General features: G+C 38.9%; 1 protein-coding gene across 4 annotated transcripts in view; it reads right to left on the bottom strand.

Annotated features, from left to right (window-relative positions):
* Trim37 (tripartite motif containing 37) overlaps positions 1-23,171 on the bottom strand; it is a 94,882-nt gene that overhangs the window by 42,196 nt on the left and 29,515 nt on the right. For all 4 annotated transcript variants that reach the window (XM_048367097.1, XM_048367094.1, XM_048367098.1 and 1 more), the window contains exons 10-17: positions 22,823-22,873; positions 21,624-21,705; positions 18,643-18,719; positions 16,841-17,020; positions 11,222-11,336; positions 10,405-10,620; positions 8,812-8,948; positions 6,196-6,281 (exon numbers count right to left, since the gene is read on the bottom strand). In XM_048367097.1, the coding sequence (XP_048223054.1) occupies positions 6,196-6,281; positions 8,812-8,948; positions 10,405-10,620; positions 11,222-11,336; positions 16,841-17,020; positions 18,643-18,719; positions 21,624-21,705; positions 22,823-22,873 (944 nt within the window). The remainder of the gene's footprint in view (positions 1-6,195; positions 6,282-8,811; positions 8,949-10,404; positions 10,621-11,221; positions 11,337-16,840; positions 17,021-18,642; positions 18,720-21,623; positions 21,706-22,822; positions 22,874-23,171) is intronic.

The raw sequence follows: 23,171 nt of genomic DNA, 5'->3' as shown, positions 1-23,171 counted from the left end.
AGGTTCTCTCTCCACCATTTTGTACATCTGTATCTATTATGTCATATACTAAACATACACCCTCCTAATGAGTATTCACAAAATAGATGATGATATGGGAGGATAAAAAGGTGGAATGAGAATATGGTAGAGCGAGTGAATTTGCTCACAGTGCACTGGGCACCTGTGTGAAAATATCACAACAAAATCCTTCTCACATTACAAATGTATGTTAACTCAAAAACATTATTTTGTTTAGCTTTAGTCTTTCTAAAAGATTATCCTATTTGAGCTCTCCATGGAGTCTATCATACTTCAGTTAACAAAATCAACACAAGGACAGAGTACATCCAAGGGGACTGGGCAAGGGGAGAGGGGTAGGTAAGTGAAGGGAGGGAAGAGGGAAAGAATGCAATCAAGAATTCATTGTATATACCACAAAATGAAGAAAAGTAAGGGAAGGGATGGGTTGAAGGGGAGTAAGAATGTTCAAAGGGTGACACTCATCAAGATGCATTGTAGTCATAAATAGCTTTGTTATATTGTACCACCTTTTTACAACTAAAGATAATAGTTTTTTAAAAATAAAGAAATAATTAGATTACTGGTACTTTCAAGTGCTATCTCATGGATCCTAAAATTGCTCAGCCAGAGCTAACTTTCTAACTTTAAAAAGTTGGGGCTGGGGGGGCTGGGAGTGTGGCTTAGTGCTAGAGTGCTTGCCTAGCATTCATGAAGCCCTGGGTTCAATTCTTCAGTACCATATAAACAGAAAAGGCCAAAAATGGCGCCGTGGCTCAAGTGATAGGAGTGCTAGCCTTGAGTAAAAAGAAGCCAGGGACAGTGCTCAGGCCCTGAGTCCCAAGCCCCAGGACTGGCAAAAAAACAAACAAAAAATAAAAAACTATAATAGTAATTTTTTAAAAAGTTGGGGGGGGGGGGCCTGGGAATATGGCTTAGTGGTAGTGATTGCCTAGCAGGCATGAAGCCCTAGGTTCAATTCCTCAGCACCACACAAAACAGAAAAAGCCACAAGTCGTGCTGTGGCTCAAGTGGTAGAGTGTTAGCCTTGAGCAAAAGGAAGCCAGGGACAGTACTCAGGCCCTGAGTTCAAGCCCCAGGATTGGCCAAAAAAAAAGTTAGGGTTGGGAATGTGGCTTAGTGGTAGAGTGCTTGCCTCCATGCATGAAGCCCTGGGTTCAATTCCTCAATACCACATACACAGAAAAAACCAGAAGGGGGGCTGTGTCTCAGGTTGGTAGAATGCTAGCCTTGAGCAAAAAGAAGCTCCAGGACAGTGTCCAGGCTCTGGGTTCAAGCCTCAGGACAGACAAAAACAAAAATCAGTGTCAAGCCAGCCAGGGCAGTAAAATCCATGAGACTTATCTCCAATTAACCACCAGAAAACCAGAAGTGGCACTGTGGCTCAAAGTGGTAGAGCACTAGCCTTGAGTAAAAGAGCTCAGGGACAGTGCCCAGGCCCTGAGTTTAAGCCCCATGACAGATAAAAACAAACCAAAATCAGTGTCAGAATCTTCTTTTCTTGTCCCAAACTAGTTGAATACTGCCAAAAAATCACACTTGAGTTCAGTACAGTGCATGTATGCAGTAGTGTGATGTTCATAGCCCTGCAGTCTTATACAATATTCTCAGGCTACGTGTTCACATCCTCAACTTTGTTATTAATTCCTTTAAAAATAAAAATGCCAATCTAAAATTGTTTCTTGATTTACATTTTTGAACATTTTTATATTCTTAAATAGTTGTACAAAGGGCCTTGAAGTCAACATGTCAATTTATGACTGTAATATATCTTTTATCAGTGTCACCTTATCCATAGTTCTTCCCTTATTCCTAAATGTTCTTAAAAAAATCTGCTGGCAAACATTAGCTCAAGGTTCTACTGGGAATAATACATCATAGGGAGGCCAATATTCAAATTTGTTCCATATTGCCCCACAGTGTACCCATGTAGTATCAATTTTCATTCTCTAAAGCAGAGTTGAGAGTTTCTGTCTCCATATGCTTTAAACAGTCAGTACTGCCAGCTTTAAAAACATTAACCCAGCTGGGAATATGGCCTAGTGGTAAAGTGCTCGCCTCTTATACATGAAGCCCTGGGTTCAATTCCTCAGCATCACATATATAGAAAAAGCTGGAAGTGGCGCTGTCGTTCAAGTGGTAGAGCACTAGCCTTGAGCAACAATAAAACATTAACCACTATGACCAGGGTGCAATGGCATGTTGCTATGGTTTTAACGGTCATTTCCTAAAAACAAGAAAACTGAACAAAACCTTTAGAATCCTAGTAAGTGTTCCAACTCTTAAAGGGAAGCACAAGAGAAGAGAAAAAGAGACACAACATCAGAAAAAATAATGGATACCACGTGCTGGTGGCTCACACCTGTAATCCTAGCTACTCAGGAGGCTGATATCTGAGAATTACAGTTCAAAGCCAGCCTGGGCAAGAAAATGTGTGAGATTCTTATCTCCAATTAGATACCAATAAAGCCAGAAATGGAGCTCTGGCTCAAGTAGAGTGCTAGCTTTGAGCAAAAAAGCTCAAGGACAGTGTTGCTCAAGCCCCAAGTTCAAGCCCCAGAACACATGCACACAGGCACACACACTCATAATGGCTGAAAAAAATCCCCAAGTATGATTAAAGGTATTAATCTCCTCATTCAAAATGCTCAACAAACTCCACGAAATATAAACCCCAGAGATCACAATAGGACAAGGACACACACAGAATTTGCATTTCCCTCATGAAAGAAGCTGAGTATTTTTAAATTAATTCATGTATTCTGAGTAGTGTAACCAGCATAAAAATTTATATATGTATATAAATATATACAGCCCATATATTACATATATAGGCTAGAATGCACACTTGAAGATTCTATGTAATCAGATACGTGTCTAGAAACAAAGATGTGAATAAATGCCTTCAAATCTCTCAAACTCAACATGGATCTAAATGAATATATTATTTTCTGCTCTTATCTAAGGACATAACCTAAGTCATCCACGAATTGCCACCAACTCCAAGTATTATTCTAACTCACGAACATTTCAAAAGACTGCTCCATCCTTAATAGTTGCCTTATTTGGGGCCCTATTCATTTTCCCTCCTCCAAGGATAGTGGCAGTTTTGTAAATAATCTCTTTGTCTTACATACCATTACCACATTTTCCATTACATCACAATCTAATCACATTCCTTTTTCAAGACTTGGTGGGTCACAGAATAAAGCCTAGATTAGTTGGCCAATGAGGCTTCTGTATCTTGATCCTTATTTACCTGGTTCAGCATAGTCATAAAAACTAAAGTCTCAATTATTTGAAATCCTCAAGAAATACAATGCTGTCTGCTGCCTAGTATTCCTTTGCTTTTTCATCTATCAATCCTAAATTCCTTTAATGAAGTCTTGGTTCATTTTTCAAGACTGTCAGGCATCATTTCTTTCCTAAAGCCTTTCTTCACCTATTACCAATGAGACTATCTACATTTGATGTTAACCTTTCCTAATACAACTACAAAGTCTAGAAATTATCAATGTTGAGTTCTCCCTTAGGAAAAGTGACACCCATTCATTATTATAAACCCATTGAACAGCTCAATACCTGGTACCTACAAGGATATAAAAACCGGTACTTTGAAATAAATATATATTTTGAGAAAAACCTTATGTCATTTTGTTGTGTAAGTTTCTATTTTTTTAAAGAAGTCTTGTATTGCTGGGGATATGGCCTAGTGGCAAGAGTGCTTGCCTCCTATACATGAAGCCCTGGGTTCGATTCCCCAGCACCACATATACAGAAAATGGCGAGAAGTGGCGCTGCGGCTCAAGTGGCAGAGTGCTAGCCTTGAGCAAAAAGAAGCCAGGGACAGTGCTCAGACCCTGAGTCCAAGGCCCAGGACTGGCAAAAAAAAAAAAAAGAAGTCTTGTATTGCTATACCCTTTTAGTCCTCAAATAAGATACATTGTTGCAAGGTTTCATAAGTCATGCATGGGCTAGCTCAAAGACACTACATTTTTCCCCTGAAACTGAGTCAATGAACTAATACACAATATTGGAATGACACTTAAGCCTTATATATATGTACTTTGTGGGGACATTTAAGATCTGAATTATGCCATCAAAAAGTGAGTTGTAGTAAGGTTATCCCCTTATGTCTCATCTGAATATCATATGCTTGCACAACATTCTGCTTTTGGCTGTGAGCTAGAGCAATAGATTCTCACCAGAAAACAAGCAGATACCTGCTATTTTCTTGGAATTCTAAGCCCCCACAATTAGTATCATGATCTCCTTTTTGGGTTTTTGTTTTTGTTTTTGTTTTTTTTACAATTTAGCCAGTCCCAAGAGTCTTGTTATGGCTACAAAAATTGGAGTAAGAGAACTGGCTTCTGTATTAGGACTGACCTCTTGCATCTTAATGGACAATCTAACATCCTAATTGTTTATAGGTGACAGGACTTGAGCAGACTTTCATAGTAAAATCAATTTCTGTACTCTGCCCTACGTCATCTCCAAGTTAGTTTTTGTTCCCTGCTGTTTTTTTTCTTTTTGCCTAGGACTTGAACTCAGGGCCTGAGCAGTGTCCCTGGCTTCTTTTTGCTCAAGGCTAGCACTCTACCACTTGAGCCACAGCGCCATTCCAACTTTTTCTGTTCATGTGGTGCTGAGGAATTGAACCCAGGGCTTCATGCATGCTAGGCAAGCACTCTACCACTAAGCCACATTCCCAGCCCCCCTGCCATATTTTTTTAAAATGTTCATTTCAAAATTTAGAGAGAAGATGAAAAGAAACTAGAGGTCTAGATGTTTCAAACCCACCTCCTCCACTATTAGCATCTTTCATTAGGATGACAGATTTGCCATAGCTAATTAAATAGTAAAAGACCTCACTCAACTAAGTCCATGCCCTAGGGCCTTATGAAAGATAAAATTTAAGAGTGATGATAACTTAGTATATGTAATAAATAGCTAAGCAGCGAGGTGCCTATATTTCTAGCTACTCAGGAGGCTGAGATCCCAGGACAACCCAGGCAGGAAAATTGGTGAGACTCTTATCTCAAATTAACCACCAAAATGCTGGAAGCAGAGCTGTAACTCAAGTGATAGAGCACTAGCCTTGAGCAAAAAAGCTAAGAGACAATGCTTAAGCCCTGAGGTCAAGCCCTACTAGCATCACACACACACACAAAAAGAAATTGCTAAACATAATATAGAAGGAGGTACTTGGATACTTTTAACTCCTCAGGAGCCAAGCCATGATCTAAAAGTGGAATTAAACTGAGATTTAAAGCAAAGTGTAAACATTTGGAAATTTCAGTCTCCCTGTTAAAGACAGTCAAAGGGTATTTAGAACAGAATACTAAGGACATGGCTATACTTGTTAAAGATTAGTTAGCCAAAAAGTAGCCAGAAACAAATCAATATAGCATATAGGCCCTCCCAAACATAGAGAGCCCCAGGAAAAAGAATGTTTTAGAAAATGAGCACTTTGATGAGACCTTGATGCCCAAGGTCATTTCAAATTCCAATACCCTGATGCAGTGTTCAGTTTTCTCAGTAGTGGCTAAATGGGCCCAGGTTTGGCTCATGCTGTACTCTATAGCTATGTGACAGGCAACTAAATCTCTCAAGTGTTTCTGACCTCAAAATAAACTGTCTAAATATCCTTTTCTAAGACCATGACTCTATTTAGATCATTCTATATAATCAAGGCACCCAAGTCTCTTTTTCTATGTAATAAATAAATATTGCTTATTACTAAACATTAGTTTTCTTTTTTTTCTTTGTTCTTGTTGCAGTGCTCTCGCACTTACTACGCAAGTGCTCTACCACTTGAGCCATATCCCCAAGTTATCTGTTTCTATACTTATAAAAGGTAGGTTTTAATCAGGTTTGGTGATACCTTCTTGTAATCCCAGCACCTAAAGAGCCAAGAACCATAAGTTTCAAGATAACTGGGTGTTGTCTCAAAATAAACTAATCTACCTATCTCATAAATGAGTGCCTAATACATATGAGCAGTTTGTAAGTGTCCTTTATTATTATTTTAAACATCATTACTGGGACTAAGATTTAGTACTTCTAGTACCCTGAACCATGTACAACAGAAAATATGTACCAATAGTAAATATGGTAAGTTAGAACAGACCAAAGAGAAAAGATAGAATGGCTTCTTGGGCCTTGCTTCTGTACCTGGAGGTTCAGGAGCAGCTGCATCCTCCATAAGTTCTCCCTCTTCCAATTCCATGTTGCTGTATTCGACATCATTTTCTCCAGACCTGAGAATGAGCAAAAATACAACAAATATTTGAATCTGTTGCACCTCAATGAACTTTATAATAGTGGATAGTAAACTATGAAATATCACTACATATTAATCAAATAACTAAAACTAAAGTTAACAATACCAAATGCTGTTAAGGAACCATAGAAATGAGGTCTCTTAAACAAAACTGGAAGGAATGTAAAATAATGTCTAGAACACTTTGACATTCCCTTAAAAACTGAAAATGCAACTGGAATCAAATTCTAGCAGCTGTCTGAATCTCTGAGAAATGTACACTTACACTGATATTTATACTTTTTTTTTTGTTTTTTTGTGGGTTTTTTTGCCAGTCCTGGGCCTTGAATTCAGAGCCTGAGCATTGTCCCTGGCTTCTTTTTGCTCAAGGCTAGCACCCTGCCACTTGAGCCACAGCGCCACTTCTGGCCATTTTCTATGTATGTGGTGCTGGGGAATCGAACCCAGAGCTTCATGTATACGAGGCAAGCACTTTACATTGGTTTTCAAAAGTAGCCTTATTTATAATATCCCAGAACTAGAATGTCCTTCAATGGGTAAACAGTTAAATTGTGGTATACTTAAACATATTCTTACCTAGCAATTAAAGGAAAGATCTATTTATAGACAACATAACCTAGCTGTTATCTCCAGATAACAACTCTTGAGTGAAAGATCCCAATCCTTTAAAGTCACTGCCTGTTTTAAATAACATTCTTTAAATGCTAAACTACAATAAATGGACAAAGGAGCTAAACAGAATTCACAGAAGAGTAAGAATGGCCCATAAACAGAAAAATGAGGAAATTTCACCATCCTAGGCCATAAAGGGAATGCAAATCAAAACGAGATTCCATCTGACCCCAGTAAGATTGGCCAGCATATCAAGAATACAAATAATAACAAATGCTGGTAGGGATATAGGAACAAGGAATCCAATTATGCTGTTGGTAGGAATGTAAACTAGCATAACCACTCTGGAAGGCAGTTTGGAGATTCCTCAAAAAACTACCCTATGATCCAGCAATACCACTTTTGGGCATTTACCCTGAGGATCACAAGTCAGGATACAGTAGACACTTATACATGCGATTTCATTGTCACTCTATTCACAATAGCCAAGTCATAGACAGCCTACATGGACTACAACAGATGAGTGGATCAAGAAAATGGAACTTTACTCATCTATTTGAAAAAATGTTATTTGCAGGAAAATAAATAAAAGTTCAAGCTCTAGGACTGGCACATTAACTACATAAACAGACAAATAAATAATGAAGACAAGAAGTATGGCTCAAATAGTAGACAGCATACCTCCCTAGCAAGCTCAAGACCCAGAATTCAATCCCTAATACAGCCAAAAGATTGATTTGAGGGATAAATCCATGTTAAAGGAACAGATACACAAACGTACATATTTATATATATACGTGTGTGTGTGTGTATATATTTTCTTCCCCCCCCCCCCCCATCCTGGGGCTTGTACCCAGGGCCTGAGCACTGTCCTGGCTTCTTTTTGCTCAAGGCTAGCAGTCTACCACTTGAGCCTCAGCACCACTTCTGGCTTTTTCTGTTTATGTGGTGCTGAGGAATAGAACCCAGGGCTTCATGCATGCAAGGCAAGCACTCTACCACTAAGCCATATTTCTAGCCCCTAGACAGAATATTTTATACATTTAAAATGTAATTTTAAGCCAGGTGCTGGTGGCTCACGCCTGTAATCCTAGCTACTCAAGAGCCTGAGATCTGAGGATCAAGGTTTGAAGTCAGCCCAGGCAAGAAAGTCCTTGACACTTTCTTTTTTCTTTTCTTTTCTTTTTTTTTGCCAGTCCTGGGCCTTGGACTCAGGGCCTGAGCATTGTCCCTGGCTTCTTTTTGCTCAAGGCTAGCACTCTGCCACTTGAGCCACAGCACCACTTCTGGCCATTTTCTGCATATGTGGTGCTTGGGAATCAAACCATTCCCAGCCCGTCCTTGACACTTTCATTTCTAAACAAACACAGAAAAAGCTGGAAGTGGTGCTGTGGCTCACGAGGTAGAGTGCTAGCCTTAAGCAAAACAGGAGCCCAGGGACAGCGACCAGACCCAGAATTCAAGCCCCCAGGACTAGCAAAAAAAAGTCATTTCAATGTTAAATTTAAATGCTGAAACAAAACAATAGTTTGACTTAGAAATCAGAATGAGAGGAAGGAAACAGGTTGTTTACATAATCTTTAAATTTGTTTATAAAACGTACCCTAGGCTGGGAATATAGCCTAGTGGTAGAGTTCTTGCCTTGCATACATGAAACCCTGGGATCGATTCCCAAACACCACATATACAGAAAAAGCCAGTAGTGGTGCTGTGGCTCAAGTGGTAGAGTGCTAGCCTTGAGCAAAAAGAAGCCAGGGACAGTGCTCAGGCCCTGAGTTCAAGCTCCAGGACTGGCCAAAAATACAAAACAAAACAAAAAAAAACACCCTATCTAGAAAAAACTGAAATTTCCTCCCTTGTAAGCCTGAGCTATGCTACATTGGCTTTACACTCACATTGTTTCTTCATCAATGTCATTTTCCTCTGTGTTACTTGTTGCTGTGGAACTAGCAGAGGAACTGCTTCCATCGAGATGATTTACTTCATCTTCACCAACAAGATCCAGATCCAGATCTCCATCTGAAAGTTCATGCTAGACCAAGGCAAAGAAAACAGTTTTCTATTCCAAATGCTTCCACTCAGTCCTATCACGGCCATGAACCAAGCATCAAAGAATGATGTAATTATCAGAATTCAATTCTCAGGCCCTCTCCCTATACTACAGATCACCTCATTAAAAAAAAAAAATCACACTACAGTGAATGATAGCTACTAATTTGTGGTTATCAGTTTCATCTGGTAACCCTTAATATGAACAAAAAATGCCATATAGTCCATATTAGATTTCCATAAGGTTCCTCACAGAACAGCATCTCAAAACTATGACTATCTAACCTTAATCATCTTCAAGTTCATTAAATAAGCCCATCACCTACTGCACAGAAAAAAATACTCTTTTAAGCACAAATGTCCTACTTTCAGTTACCTGACCTACAAACTCTATCACTTCTTTTATTCAGCCTATCAAAGCTACATTCTAATACCTACTATCACCCTATCCGTGCCAGTGCCTTAATCCTATCAACTTGATTTTCCTCCCTCACTGGCCTTCATTTTTAAATTTTTTTTTTTTTTTTTGCCAGTTCTAGGGCTTGAACTCTGTCCTGAGCTTCTTTTGTTAAAGGCTAGTGCTCTACCACTTGAGCCACCACGCCACTTCTGGCTTTTTCTGCTTATATGGTACGGAGGAATTGAATCCAGGACTTCATGAATGCTAGACAAGCACTCTACCACTAAGCCACATTCCCAGCCCCTCCTTGATTTTAATATAAAACTGAAGTATCTTCATTTTAGAAGTAACAACATAAAATCTTGCTGACAACAACAACAACAAAAAAAAACTCAAACCCCAAAGACTTCCTCAATTCTTATTCTGGTGGCTTTGCTAGAACAAAACCTGGCAGTTTCCCAAATCATACATCATTCTACAAATATATCTAACAATTAAGTACATACTAGAGTTTCAGTGAACAAAAAGATACCTTTTAACAAATCATAATTTCGTTTCTAGAATATACATCAGTTTGTTTCATAGAATATAGTTATTCAAAATAAACTAAAATTTTAAAATGTAAAATGCTTTGAAGCCAGGTGCTAGTGGCTCACTCTTGTAATCCTTCCTACTCAGGAGGCCAAGACAAGGATCCTGGTTTGAAGCCAACCCAGACAGGAAAGTCTGTGAGACTTTTACCTCCAATTGTCCACCAAAAAGTTGGAAGTGGAGCTGTGGCTCGAGAGGTAGAGTATTAGCCTTGAGCACAAATACTCAGGGATAGTGCCCAGGTCCTAAGTTCAAGCCCCAGGACCAGCAAAAAAGAAAAAACAAGGTTTGACTTACCTATTTGTGATTTATAAACATTACCATTTATCAAAAAATGTCCATGTGTAAATAATGAAAATCAATGGACATCAGTTCTAGCATACTTCTTTCCCTACATTTTATGTTGAAAATCATGATCCTATTATTTCTATTATCATCTGATTATTACATGATAATCCTCATTCTGAATCTTCTCTTCATCTTCATCCTCTTTGGCTTCCCTTACAGAAGCTGTAGTAGGACCTTCTTCAAGAAGCATGTCAGAACATGACCCAGACTTCTTAGTTCTTGTCTCCTGAGTGTCATCATTTTGAGGACTAAGATGATTATCTGGTGGTGACAAATCTCTTGATTTCTGAGTTCGAGACAGCTCAATGGTAAGTCTCTTTTAAAAGAAGAACAGAACTTATTAGCTCAGTAAAATATATTTAAAGTTTTAAAAAAAGGACGAGGGATATAGCTCAAGTGGTAGAGTGACTACCAGAGAGCATATGACCCTTAGATCAAATCCTGGCACTGTCAGAGGATAGTTAAAATGGATCCAATGTTCCTAGAACTATTTTTGAGCCCTCCTTTATTTCTCCTGCCCTTTACTTATGAAAAAAGTAAGAGCAAGATAAACTGCCCCTCCTTTTTTTTAAAATATTTTTCTTTCATAACCAGCCCAAACCATAGAAAACAGAGGCAGATTTTGTGTTTGGCTGACCTTTTTCTTTCTAGTGGTTCTGAGGAAGTAACCTAGGGCATTGTGTATGCTTAGTAAGCACTGTATCATTGAGCTACATCCCCAGACCAAGCAGTTTAACAGTACTTAACATGAAAGCCTCCAAAAGTACACATTTATTCATCTTTCTCCTTCATCTATTAGCCACTTCCAGCACTCTAAACCTCCCCCTCACTCAAAGAGCATAGAGGACAAAAATCGAATTCCAAATTTAACAGGCAAAAAGAAGGCACTAAGCTAGAAATAAACATCTTTTTCTTACCTCCTTAAGATTGTTTATTTGTTGGATATAGCTAGCCTGTGCAGCTTCCAACTGAGTAATATACCAATGCTGGTCCCGGCATTTTTGAAAAAAAGTTGGTGAGCGTACTTGAAACCTTAAAGAAAAAATAGTTCTGCTTGAAAACGTAATCCAAACAGTAAAATATTATCTAGCTTTGAATCTTTAATTAAAAGTTTTACAATATTAGTGTGATAAGGCTTAAACTCAAATGATCTCAGAGTTTTCAATATTTACTCTTTATACATGTATTCCATAAATCATAATGGCATAAAGTTCTAAACTCAAGCTATACATTCCTAGAAATAATTCTGTATATCAAGATTAATCTCCCATGTTAGCCTAATAATGTGTATTTATTATAGTAATATAGTTCAAACATAATGATCATGAGTTGGGAAACACCTCTGGATAGTTTACAATAAAAATGCTCATCTACCAATACAGCAGCAAGGGTGCTAGAGAAACACTGTAATCCCAGCTACTTGAGAAGTGGAGATATTGGAGGACTGAGGTTCCAGGCCAGCCTGAGCCAAAGGACAAAATTCATGAGACTCCATCTCAACAAAAAAAAAGCAGGGGGGCTGGGGATATGGCCTAGTGGCAAGAGTACTCGCCTCGTATACATGAAGCCCTGGGTTCGATTCCCCAGCACCACATATACAGAAAATGGCCAGAAGTGGCGCTGTGGCTCAAGTGGCAGAGTGCTAGCCTTGAGCAAAAGGAAGCCAGGGACAGTGCTCAGCCCGAGTCCAAGGCCCAGGACTGGCAAAAAAAAAAAAAAGCAGGGCACGATGGTGCATGTCATCTCAGCTGTAGTGGGAAGCACAAACAGGATGACAGAAGTTACAGGCCAGCCAAAGTAAAACGTGAGAGCCCATCTCAAAAATAACAAGAGCAAAAAGAATGTAGAAAACTTCAGTTAAGGGTAGGAAAAAACAAGTATGTGTATTAAATCATATATTAATGGGTAGGTTCTGATCAATTATACATACTGTCAAAACTATTATTTATTAAAGCAAAAAAACCTTTACTTTTGACTATAGCCAAACATGACTTCATTTACAGTGAAAAAATTGCAGTATATGTGTAGGGCTGGTTTGTTTTGTCTTTGTATTTTCTTTTTAAGCTGTATTTTGCTCAAGGCTAGCACTTTACCACTTGAGCAACAGCTCCACTTTCAGCTTTTTGGTAGCTATAGTTTTGCAAACTTCTCTGCCCACACTGGCTTCAAACCGAAATCTTCAGATCACAGCCTCCTGATTAGTTGATTAGTTACGAACACAGCTGTAATATTGTTTGGAAGGAAAAAAACCACTAAACTGGAAGTCTATATCTCACTCAGCAATTACTAGCCTTCCACTCCGTCACCATTCTGTTATAGTTTGTAACTTAAATATCTCCTGAAAGCCTAGGTATTGACGGTTTATTCTTTTGGGTGCTAATGGGTCATGGGGCCTTGAAGGGGACCTCTCCCCTTTAGTTCCTCTTTCCATGTTGGCCACGAAGTGAGCAATTTTGTTACAGCACACACTTCCTTGTGATTTCTCACATGACCACAACAGTGGTGCAAATCATCACAGTTCAACTTTCACAAAAACTGGGATCTAAAATTTTTTTTAAGTTAATTTCTTTTTTGTGCTAGTACTGGGGCTTGGACTTGGAGCCTTAGCAGTGTCCCTGGCTTCTTTTTAATCAAAACTAGCACTCTGCCACTTGAGCCACAGAGCTCAAAAAGTGCTGGCTTTTTGTTTTAAGTGGTGCTGAGGAATCGAACCCAAGGCTTCAAGAGTGCAAGGTAAGCACTCTACCACTAAGCCATATTCCCAGCCCCATCTAAGTTAATTTCTATAGGTTTTTGTAACAAAGACATTTTTTTAAAAGGCCATCATTCAGCTCCAACTCATACTGCCCACCAGGATTTTATATCTTAGTGTAAGGAAATACTACCTCATTCATTTTTTTAAAAAGAATGAAAACTTACACTACTTTCCTTTATTGAAAAATTGAATTAACTGTCAACACCCAAGTGGTAGACATTATTTTGACAGAAACCAGCATGGGTTAATAAAAATGATCAGATATAGGATAACAGAATTCTTGACTCATGGATGTGAGTTTCCTGAGTAGCTAAGATTACAGGTATGAGCCACTGGTTCCTGGCTTCATTTAAAAAAAAAAAAAAATGCTGGGCTGGGAATATGGCCTAGTGGCAAAAGTGCTTGCCTTGTATACATGAAGTCCTGAGTTCTATTCCCCAGCACCACATATGCAGAAAATGGCCAGAAGTAGCGCTGTGGCTCAAGTGGCAGAGTGCTAGCCTTGAGCAAAAAGAAGCCAGGGACAGTGCTCAGGCCCTGGGTCCAAGGCCCATGACTGGCAAATAAAACCAACAACCCAATAATAATAATTTAAAAATGCAGCTTAACTGGACCTATAGATTTGTTGTTATTTTGTTTTTGTTCCATTGGATTGAACCCAGGGCAAGAACTCTGCTACTTGTAATGCCCTCTAGGCCTTTTCCTTATGGGCAGTAGTGGTTTGAAATCTGTCTGTGCTTCCTAGGCAAGTGCTGTCTATCACTGAGCCACATCTCTCACCTTTTTTTTTTTTTTTTTGAGGGGGTGAGGGTAGGGGGAATGAGTGTGGACACTAGCATATGAACTTAGGGTTTCACACTTCCTACACTTGCTAGGCAGACCCCTAACAGCCCCTTTTTGCTCTATTTTTTGATATAGGGTCCTTTTACTGCATAGGTGAGCACCTGAACTATTAACACCTATTTTTGCTTCCAGTTGTGACTCTGGCATGAAAGGTATGCATCAACATGTTCAGCTTCTTCTGACAGACTTTTCTGCCTGGGGCTAATCAGGAACCAAAATCTTCCCAGTCTCAGCCTCTCAAGTAATTAGGATTTGCTCTTTAAAAAATTATTTATTTATTTTGCCAGTCCTGGGTCTTGAACTTGGCCTGTGCACTGTCCCTGGCTTTATTTTCCTCAAGGCTAGCACTCAACCACTTGAGCCACAACGCCATTTCTGGCCTTTTCTATGTATGTGGTGCCGAGGAATTGAACCAGGGCTTCATGTATATGATGCAAACACTCTACCATTAGGGCATATTCCCAGCCCCACTTTTATTTTTTTAATTTTAACATTTTACATGAATTCAGAATTACTTATTGACCACTTCTACTATAAACAGTTGGGTATATTCTGATTATTTCTGTAGAGTTGTTTTCCTGGACTCAACCCCTGTACTGACAAAAAGAAACCCAAAAAGCTGGAAGTGGGGCTGTGGTTCAAGTAGCCTTGACCATAAGAAACTCAGGGACATCAGACAGGCCCTGAGTTCAAGCCCCTCAGGAATGGCACCAAGGAGAGAGAGGAGAGAAAAGAGAGAGAAGAAACTACTATAAATTGCCATAAAAAATTCAACATTACCGTGACTATTGAAGGACTGATTCCCACCCTATTTTCCCAGGCCATATAGGCACCAGGCAAAACTTCAGGTATGCAAGGAGCTGCTTTGGTATGTAAACAGTCCTTTGTGGGCCCAACCACAAAGTCCCCAACTTCCTATACATAGGGGCTTTTTCATTAAACTCTGCCTCCTTGCTCAGACCCCATATAAGCCTGATCCCAAATTCACCCCCTTCACACAACCTCCCATTGGAAGGTCTGTGCCTCTCGCTGGCAATAAGGCCTATTCCTTTTCCATTCTCCTCCATTTTCCTAACAACTATAATATGAGAAATAAGACAAAAATGGCTACGTTTGTACATTAGTAAATTGGTATTTGAATACTTTTACAATCTTATGTGATAGAAAGAGCAACAAATGACTGATTTCTCTTGTTCAATCATGAAAATAAGACAAAACTCAGAAAGATTATAAAACAGAATTAAAATAATCTTCCCAAAGGAAAATATAACAAAAACATTAGTTTTTTTCTCCCAGAAAATCTAACTCAGAACACTAAGGTTGATGTTGTAACAATCCACATTCATCCAGCATACTTAGGAACAAAGAACTCGGAATAAGTCAAATTTAGGAACAAATTAGATTATTTAAAAATTAAAAATGTAGCCAGGCTCTGGTGGCTCACACCTATTAATCCTAGGTACTCAAGAGGCTGAGATCCGAGGATCTCGGTTCAAAGCCAGCCCAGGCAGAAAAGTTTCCACGAATCTCTCATCTTCAATTAACCATTCAAAAACCAGAAGTGGTGCTGCAGTAGAGCACAAAGAAGCTCAGGGGGGGACAGCACCCAGGCCCTGAGTTCAAGCCCCACAACCAATGAAATAGATAAATACAATTTTAAAAAATTACCTTGATGCAGTACTTATATAAGCACTAAGAATCTTCTTAATTCAAAACATGTCTGAATCTCTTTTTTTTTAAATCCAAACTCTCAGCTGGGCACAGATAGCTCACACCTGTGATCCTACTACTCTGAGGTTAAGATCTGAGGACTGTGGTTCAAAACCAGCCCAGGCAGGAAAGTCTAAGAGACTTTTTTCTTTAATAAATTACAAAAAAAATTCCAGAAGTGGCGCTGTGGTTCAAGTGGTAGAGTGCTAACCTTGGGCAAAAGAAGCTCAGGGACAGCACCGGAAAAACAAAAACAAAAACCCAAGCTCTCATTTTTATTATTAAATTACAGTATCATGTAATGAAACTCCAAAGTATCTAACCTGTAGAGGCTATCTCAATAATAATCCTATGTTTAGGTGTTTACATTCTGTTCCTTGTTGCAGATAGCCTAAGTATTTCATATTGTTTTCATCTGTTTCCTTACACTTCCTCTGTTGTCTAGAAACTAAATCATTCTGTTAAATTATGGCACAAAACCAGTCACCAAAATACTGTCAAGTACAACAAATAAGCATTTGTTTACTCACTGCTTTTAGATTTCCTCACATGTGAATCTGGCATACTTAACACACACAAGCTGAGGGTAATTTATGCAATACTCTTTTAAGTGTGGCTGCACTGTGACCACCTGCTCACATGAAGTAAGACTTGCATTTTGCCACTCTACCATCACTTTCACACTGTAAGAGTTTGGAACATTTCAGTTTTGAAACTAGGCATACTTAATTTTTAAATTTTTTTTGCAGTCATGGAGCTTGAACTCAGAGCCTGGACAATACTTACTTTCTAATAGTTTCTATTTTAATGGAATTAATAACTAGATGTCCAACACATTTTATTACTCACTTGACTACATAGAACTCTAGAAATAAAACAGTTAAGAAATTGGTACTAGGGGCTGGGGATATGGCCTAGTGGCAAGAGAGCTTGCCTCGTATACATGAGGCCCTGGGTTCGATTCCCCAGCACCACATATACAGAAAGCAACCAGAAGTGGCACTGTGGCTCAAGTGGCAGAGTGCTAGCCTTGAGCAAAAGGAAGCCAGGGACAGTGCTCAGGCCCTGAGTCCAAGGCCCAGGACTGGCCAAAAAAAAAAAAAAAGAAAAAAAAAGAAATTGGTACGATTACAACGAGCAGAAATTTCAATATTCATTGTTGTTTAAGTGACAGACTTAGAAACAAAGATTTGATGACATTTTTCTTCCATGATAAATAGTTTGTTACCTCAAAATCACTGTATCGTTTTGTCGATTCAAGTATCCTTCATTTGCCAGCAAATCCAAACGGAAAAATCTATTATAGCCCCAACACTCTCCAACTTCAAAGTCAGATGCAAATTCTCTAATGATATTTTTGGTAGGATCATTGCAGGACTGATGAACCATCTCTACACGATATTCATATCTAAAATTTAAAAAGACCAATAGCACAGTAAAGTAAGAATAAAGATATATGGGCTTTGAGGTATAGCTTACCTGTTAGATACCTACTTACCAAGTATGAGGTACTGACTTCAATCCCTGTACTGCCAAAGAGAAACCCAAAAAATAAAGAAATAGATTCATCTAGGGGCTGGGAATATAGCCTTGTGGTAAAGTGCTTGCCTCGTATATATGAAGCCCTGGGTTTGATTCCTCAGTACCACATATATAGAAAAATGCCAGATGTGGCGCTGTGGCTCCAGTGGTAGAGTGCTAGCCTTGAGCAAAAAGAAACCAGGGACAGTGCTTAGGTACTGAGTTCAAGTCTAGGACTGGCAAAACAAAACAAAAAAATAGACTCATCTGAGCATTAAGCTCATTAAGTAATTACTTAGGAAGAAACTTGACACAAAAAAAGATATCTTTCACAAAAATAGCATTTGAATACTGCCACCAGAACATGACTGATACTAGGTACTGTTTCCTCCTTCAATATGTTTACCAGGGCTGGGAAAATGGCCTAGTGGTAGAGTGCTTGCCTCATATACATAAAGCCCTGGGTTCAGCACCACATATATAGAAAAGGCCAGAAGTGGTGCTGTGGCTCAAGTGGTAGAATGCTATTCTTGAACAAAAAGATAGCAGGAACAGTGCTCAGGACCTGAGTTCAAGTACCAGGATTGGCAAAAAAAGCAAATTCAAAATTTGTGAGGCTGATTTACGTATTCCTTTTAAATTTTATTGGCAATGTTGGAGTTTGAACTTAAGAGAAGCAACTGAGCCTGATTGGCAGTGATATACCATTTGAGCCACACCCATAGCTATTTTTGCTTTTATTTTTTGAGTAAGGTCTCACTTTTTGCTGAGCTAGTCTGGACCTTGATCTTCCTATTTATACTTCCTGTGTAGCTGGGATGACAGGTACACAAATCTAGCTTTTGTTAGTTAAACAAAAGGGTCTCATGAAACTTTTGCTCAGGTTGACCTCAAATGTGATCCTCCCAATCTCAGCTTTCCAAGTAGCCAGGATTACAGGAATGAGTAAACTAAAACAATTTATTGTAATCAGGTTTGGTGGTGCTTGTCTATAATCCTGCACTTAGAAAGTGATTAGGAAAGATATCACAAGAAATCAAGAAATGTATTCACTGAATTATGTAACTGTACCCCCTTTGCACAACAACTTGTCAATAAAATTTAATTTTAAAAAAAGTGGTTAGGGGGCTGGGGATATGGCCTAGTGGCAAGAGTGCTTGCCTCGTATACATGAAGCCCTGGGTTCAATTCCCCAGCACTACATATATAGAAAACGGCCAGAAGTGGCGCTGTGGCTCAAGTGGCAGAGTGCTAGCCTTAAGCGAAAGGAAGACAGGGACAGTGCTCAGGCCCTGAGTCCAAGGCCCAGGACTGGCCAAAAAAAAAAAAAAAAAAGTGGTTCGAAGAAAATTCTGAGTAGCTAAGGCTACAGAGTGAGACTGTATCTCAAAAATGAAACAAAAATAAACACCAGAAAGAACAATACAGCAAGTACTTAATACAAATTGCTAGGGAGATGTATGTATGTAAATGCACATCAAGATCATATTATTTAATTAAAACTCTTACTTGGAAGTTTCAGGCAAGCCAGCTGAGAGTTCTAGGAACACAGATAAATAGTAACCACGAACAACTCCATTTCCGTCCTAAAGTAAAAAGATAAAAGGTAACAGTTTTCAACATCTGTATATTTAAAAAGTAAAAGTATCAAATACACAATGAGAAAAATAACACCATGAAAGGATTAGGAATTCTAAAGTACACTGAACTTTTTACAAATCAGCTTTAAAGAAAAACAAAAGCTCAATGAAAGAAACCACAAAATACAAATAACTTATTTTCGCAAAAAAAAGTAAAGTTGAATTCTGATAGAAGTCAGTCGAGGGCCAGTGCTCTACCACTGAAGAATCATTACCCCTAAATAATTTTGAAATAGTAACTTTCCAAAATATATATAGAATTACTTCAATACAATAACAACAAAAAACAAATGACTCGATTTAAAAATGAGCCAGGTGCTGATGGCTTACACCTGATATCCTAGTAAATCAGGAGGCTGAGATCTGAGGATCACAGTTCAAAGTCAGCCCAGGAAAGAAAGTTAATGAAACCCTTATCTACAGTTAACCACCAAAAAGCCAAGAGTGAAACTATGGCTCAAGTAGTAGAGCCTTGAGCAAAAGAACTGAGGGACAGCATCCAGGCCCTGAGTTCAAGTCCCAGGACCAGCACACAAGGTTTTGGGGTTGGTTTTTTTTTTTTTTTTTTTGCCAGTCCTGGGGCTTGGGACTCAGGGCCTAAGCACTGACCCTGGCTTCTTTTTGCTCAAGGCTAGCACTTTACCTCTTGAGCACAGCACCACTTCTGGCTTTTTCTGTGTATGTGGTGCTGAGGAATCGAACCCAGGGCTTTATGCATGCTAGATAAGCACTCCTACCACTAAGCCACATTCCCAGCCTGTACAAAAAAGTTTTATAATTAAGAGAATAGGGCTGAGAATATGGCCTAGTGGCAAGAGTGCTCACCTCTTATACACGAAGCCCTGGGTTCGATTCCTCAGCACCACATATATAGAGAACGGCCAGGAGCAGCGCTATGGCTCAAGTGGCAGACTGCTAGCCTTGAGCAAAAAGAAGCCAGGGACAGTGCTCAGGCCCTGAGTTCAAGGCCCAGGACTGTCCAAAAAAAAATAAAATTAAGAGAGTAGGCTCTAGTTTGAAACACCAGTACACCAATATTTTAAAAGAAAGGAAAGGAGGGAGGGAGGGAGGGAAATAACTAATTACAACAAATGAATGAAAAAAATGACAAAATAACCACCAGCCAGTTAGTTGTTGGCTTACTCCTGTAATTCTAGATACTCAGGAGGCTGAAATCTGAGGACTGAGGTTTGAAGTCTATCTGGACAGGCAAGTCTATGAGACTCTTTATCTCCAATTAACCAGTAAAAAGCTGGAAATGGAACTGTGGCTCAGTGGTAGAGCACTAGCCTTGAGCAAAACACTCAGGAACAGAGCCCAGACCTAAGTTCAAACCCCAGGATCAGCACAAAAGAATAAAACAAAATATTTAAGTTAGCAGGTACAGTGACTCACAATTTAATCCCAACTATTCACTATACAGAGATCAGGAATATCAACAAAGATCAAGGCCAGCCCAAGCAAAGAAGTTAGCCAGAAGCTACCCTCAAACAATAAGAAAGGTTTAATAGCATATGCCTGTTGACTCCCTACTGGAGATTATAATAAGCAGGATTGTGCTCTGGACTGATCCATGCAAAAACAAAAGACCCTACCTAAAAAAAAAAAACAACTAAGGAAAAAAAAAAGGGGCTGGCAGTAAGGCACAAGAATTGCTTAGTGAGTTTCAGGTCCAAAGATCAAACTCAGCTCACAACTCCAAAAAATAAAAAACAAAGTCAAAGTAACATAATAAAATCACTATAGGAAGTGGGGCTGTGGCTCAAGTGGTAGAGCACTAGCTTTCAGTTGAAGAGCTCAGGGACAGTGCCCAGGCCCAGAGTTCAAGCCCCATGACCACCACCAACAACAACAACAACAACAAAGCACTGTAAGTAGATACGTATATGTGCTTTTGTGGGTTTTCTATATTTATGTTTTTTAAATGATTTTTGGGGGGGCTGGTGCTAGAAATCAAACTTAGGAAACTTTACACATGAAAGATAAAACTACTTAGATACACCTAGCCATTTACATGATTTTTAAAGAACTTTAAACATTTCTTCTAAAGGTTGGTTCTTTTCACAAGCCAGAAATAAAATTTAGTAATGTCAAGGTTTATACTGCCCACACTTAATTTTTTCACAACTTAGCAATATATCCTATTAAAGAAATTCAAGGCAGGGCACCGTTGGCTCATGCCTGTAATCTTTGCTATTCAGGAGGCTGAGCTGAGATTGTGGTTTGAAACCAGCCCAGGCAGAAAAGTCCCTATGTGATTTGTCTCCAATTAATCATTCAAAAATGAAATGGCAAAAATAAAATAAAATTTAAAAATGGAAGTGGCGCTGTGGCTCAGAGTGGTAGAGTGCTAGCTTTGAGCAAAATGAGCTTAGGAAGAGTACCCAGGCCCTGAGTTCAAGCCCCACAAATGACAAAAATAAATACAAGTCTGGAAGTAAAATACAGGACTGGAGATGTGGCTCAAGAGATAGAATACTCTCCCGGGTGAACAAAGCTGAGTTCGAATTCCAGTACTAATAAGAAAAAAAAGAAATATAAAATTGTCACTGGGACTGGGAATATGGCTTAGAGATAGAGCTTGCATAGCATGCACGAAGCCCTGGGTTTGATTTCTCAGCACCACATAAAAAGAAAAAGCTGGAAGTGGTACTGTGGCTCAAGAGGTCAAGAGCTAGCCATGAGTAAAAAGAAGCCAGGGACAGTGCTCAAGCCCAAAGTCCAAGTCCCAGGACTGGCAAAAAAAAAAAAATAATAATTGTCACTGATTTTCTTACTTCACCAAAAAGTGAACTAGTAAATACAAACATGACTTGGCTTGCAAATTTATAAGAAATATAAAAAACTTACTGGGTAAACTTTTAATCTCCAGCAAAGGCCTGAAACTTGTAGAGGTGGGCTGTACACAGGATCTGCTCTCTGGCGCAAAGTGCTGAAGAAAAAGAATATCAACCAAATTCAAAATCAAAACTGCTGTAAAACACAACTGGTAAGACCAACACCAAATCATTCTTTCTGTTAATATTTGTAATCCTGATCAAGGCAAGTTTCTATTAAATAAGCTTGATAAACTTAGGTTCTAAAATTTCATGATACAAAAATATTCAGCAAATCCTTTAAAAACACAAAGCAAAACAAACAAAACCCTAAAAATTGGACCTTCAAAAGAAAAATGGGGGGCTGGGGATATGGCCTAGTGGCAAGAGTGCCTGCCTCATATACATGAGGCCCTGGGTTCGATTCCCCAGCACCACATATACAGAAAATGGCCAGAAGCAGCGCTGTGGCTCAAGTGGCAGAGTGCTAGCCTTGAGCAAAAAGAAGCCAGGGACAGTGCTCAGGCCCTGAGTCCAAGCCCCAGGACTGGCCAAAAAAAAAAAGAAAAAAGAAAAATGGCCATTAAGTATACTAATTTTTTTCAAAGATGTAGTATGAGCATACCTAACCAAAATGCTACAAAATCTGAAACTTCTGAGCTCCAACAAGAGAACACTAAAGGAAAACTACATTCAGCCTCATGTGAAATGATGCATCAACAGCAAAAGCACTAAAAAAATAATATATAAAATTACATACTGACAAAATGTATATAGGGCTTATAAGAAATGAATATTTAGGGGCTGGGGATATGGTCTAGTGGCAAGAGTGCTTGCCTCGTATACAGGAAGCCCTGGGTTCAATTCCCCAACACCACATATACAGAAAACGGCCAGAAGTGGCACTGTGGCTCAAGTGGCAGAGTGCTAGCCTTGAGCAAAAAGAAGCCAGGGACAGTGCTCAGGCCCTGAGTCCAAGCCCCAGGACTGGCAAAAAAAAGAAATGAATATTTAGACCTGGGTCTCATAACCATGTATCATTTTCTATACACAAATATTCCAAAAACCTGAAAAAAATTTGAAATGCTTCTACGCATTTTAGATAGGAGATACTGAACCTACTAAACGGAATTATCATTCACTTTGTAAGTATGTTTCCTACCAAGGAATGCGACCTTCCTAGCTTTCCTTGTAAATACATTAAAAAAATAACCAGTGCTCAAAAACTCTTACCTGAAATTCTCTAGGACAAAAGTAGCTGAATCATAAGATGGTACTAATTCACTGAGAAAACACAAAAACAAATTACTTTACATACATTTACGTTTTCATTTACTTTAGAATAAGCTCTCAGCAATAGCTTGATAATTTTCAACAGAATCTCAAGTAATTCTAATAGGGTTTAAAAACTACTAGTCTAATATCATAGTGTAATTATAAATATGCTTGGAAGAACATGTTATTCAAAAGAATTTAAAGATTCAGACTACGATGAAACTGCCAAGCCTAGACCAGTCACAACTTTTTCTGTTAATTGCTTTTCCCCAGTATTTCTCACCTTCAAATTCTTTTAGCATGTCAT

The sequence above is a fragment of the Perognathus longimembris genome, chromosome 17 (genome assembly GCF_023159225.1).
Source record: "Perognathus longimembris pacificus isolate PPM17 chromosome 17, ASM2315922v1, whole genome shotgun sequence".
NCBI classification, from domain to species: Eukaryota; Metazoa; Chordata; class Mammalia; order Rodentia; family Heteromyidae; genus Perognathus; species Perognathus longimembris.
The sequence above is the reverse complement of the archived record's forward strand: the minus strand, read 5'-3'. Positions and strand labels throughout refer to the sequence as shown.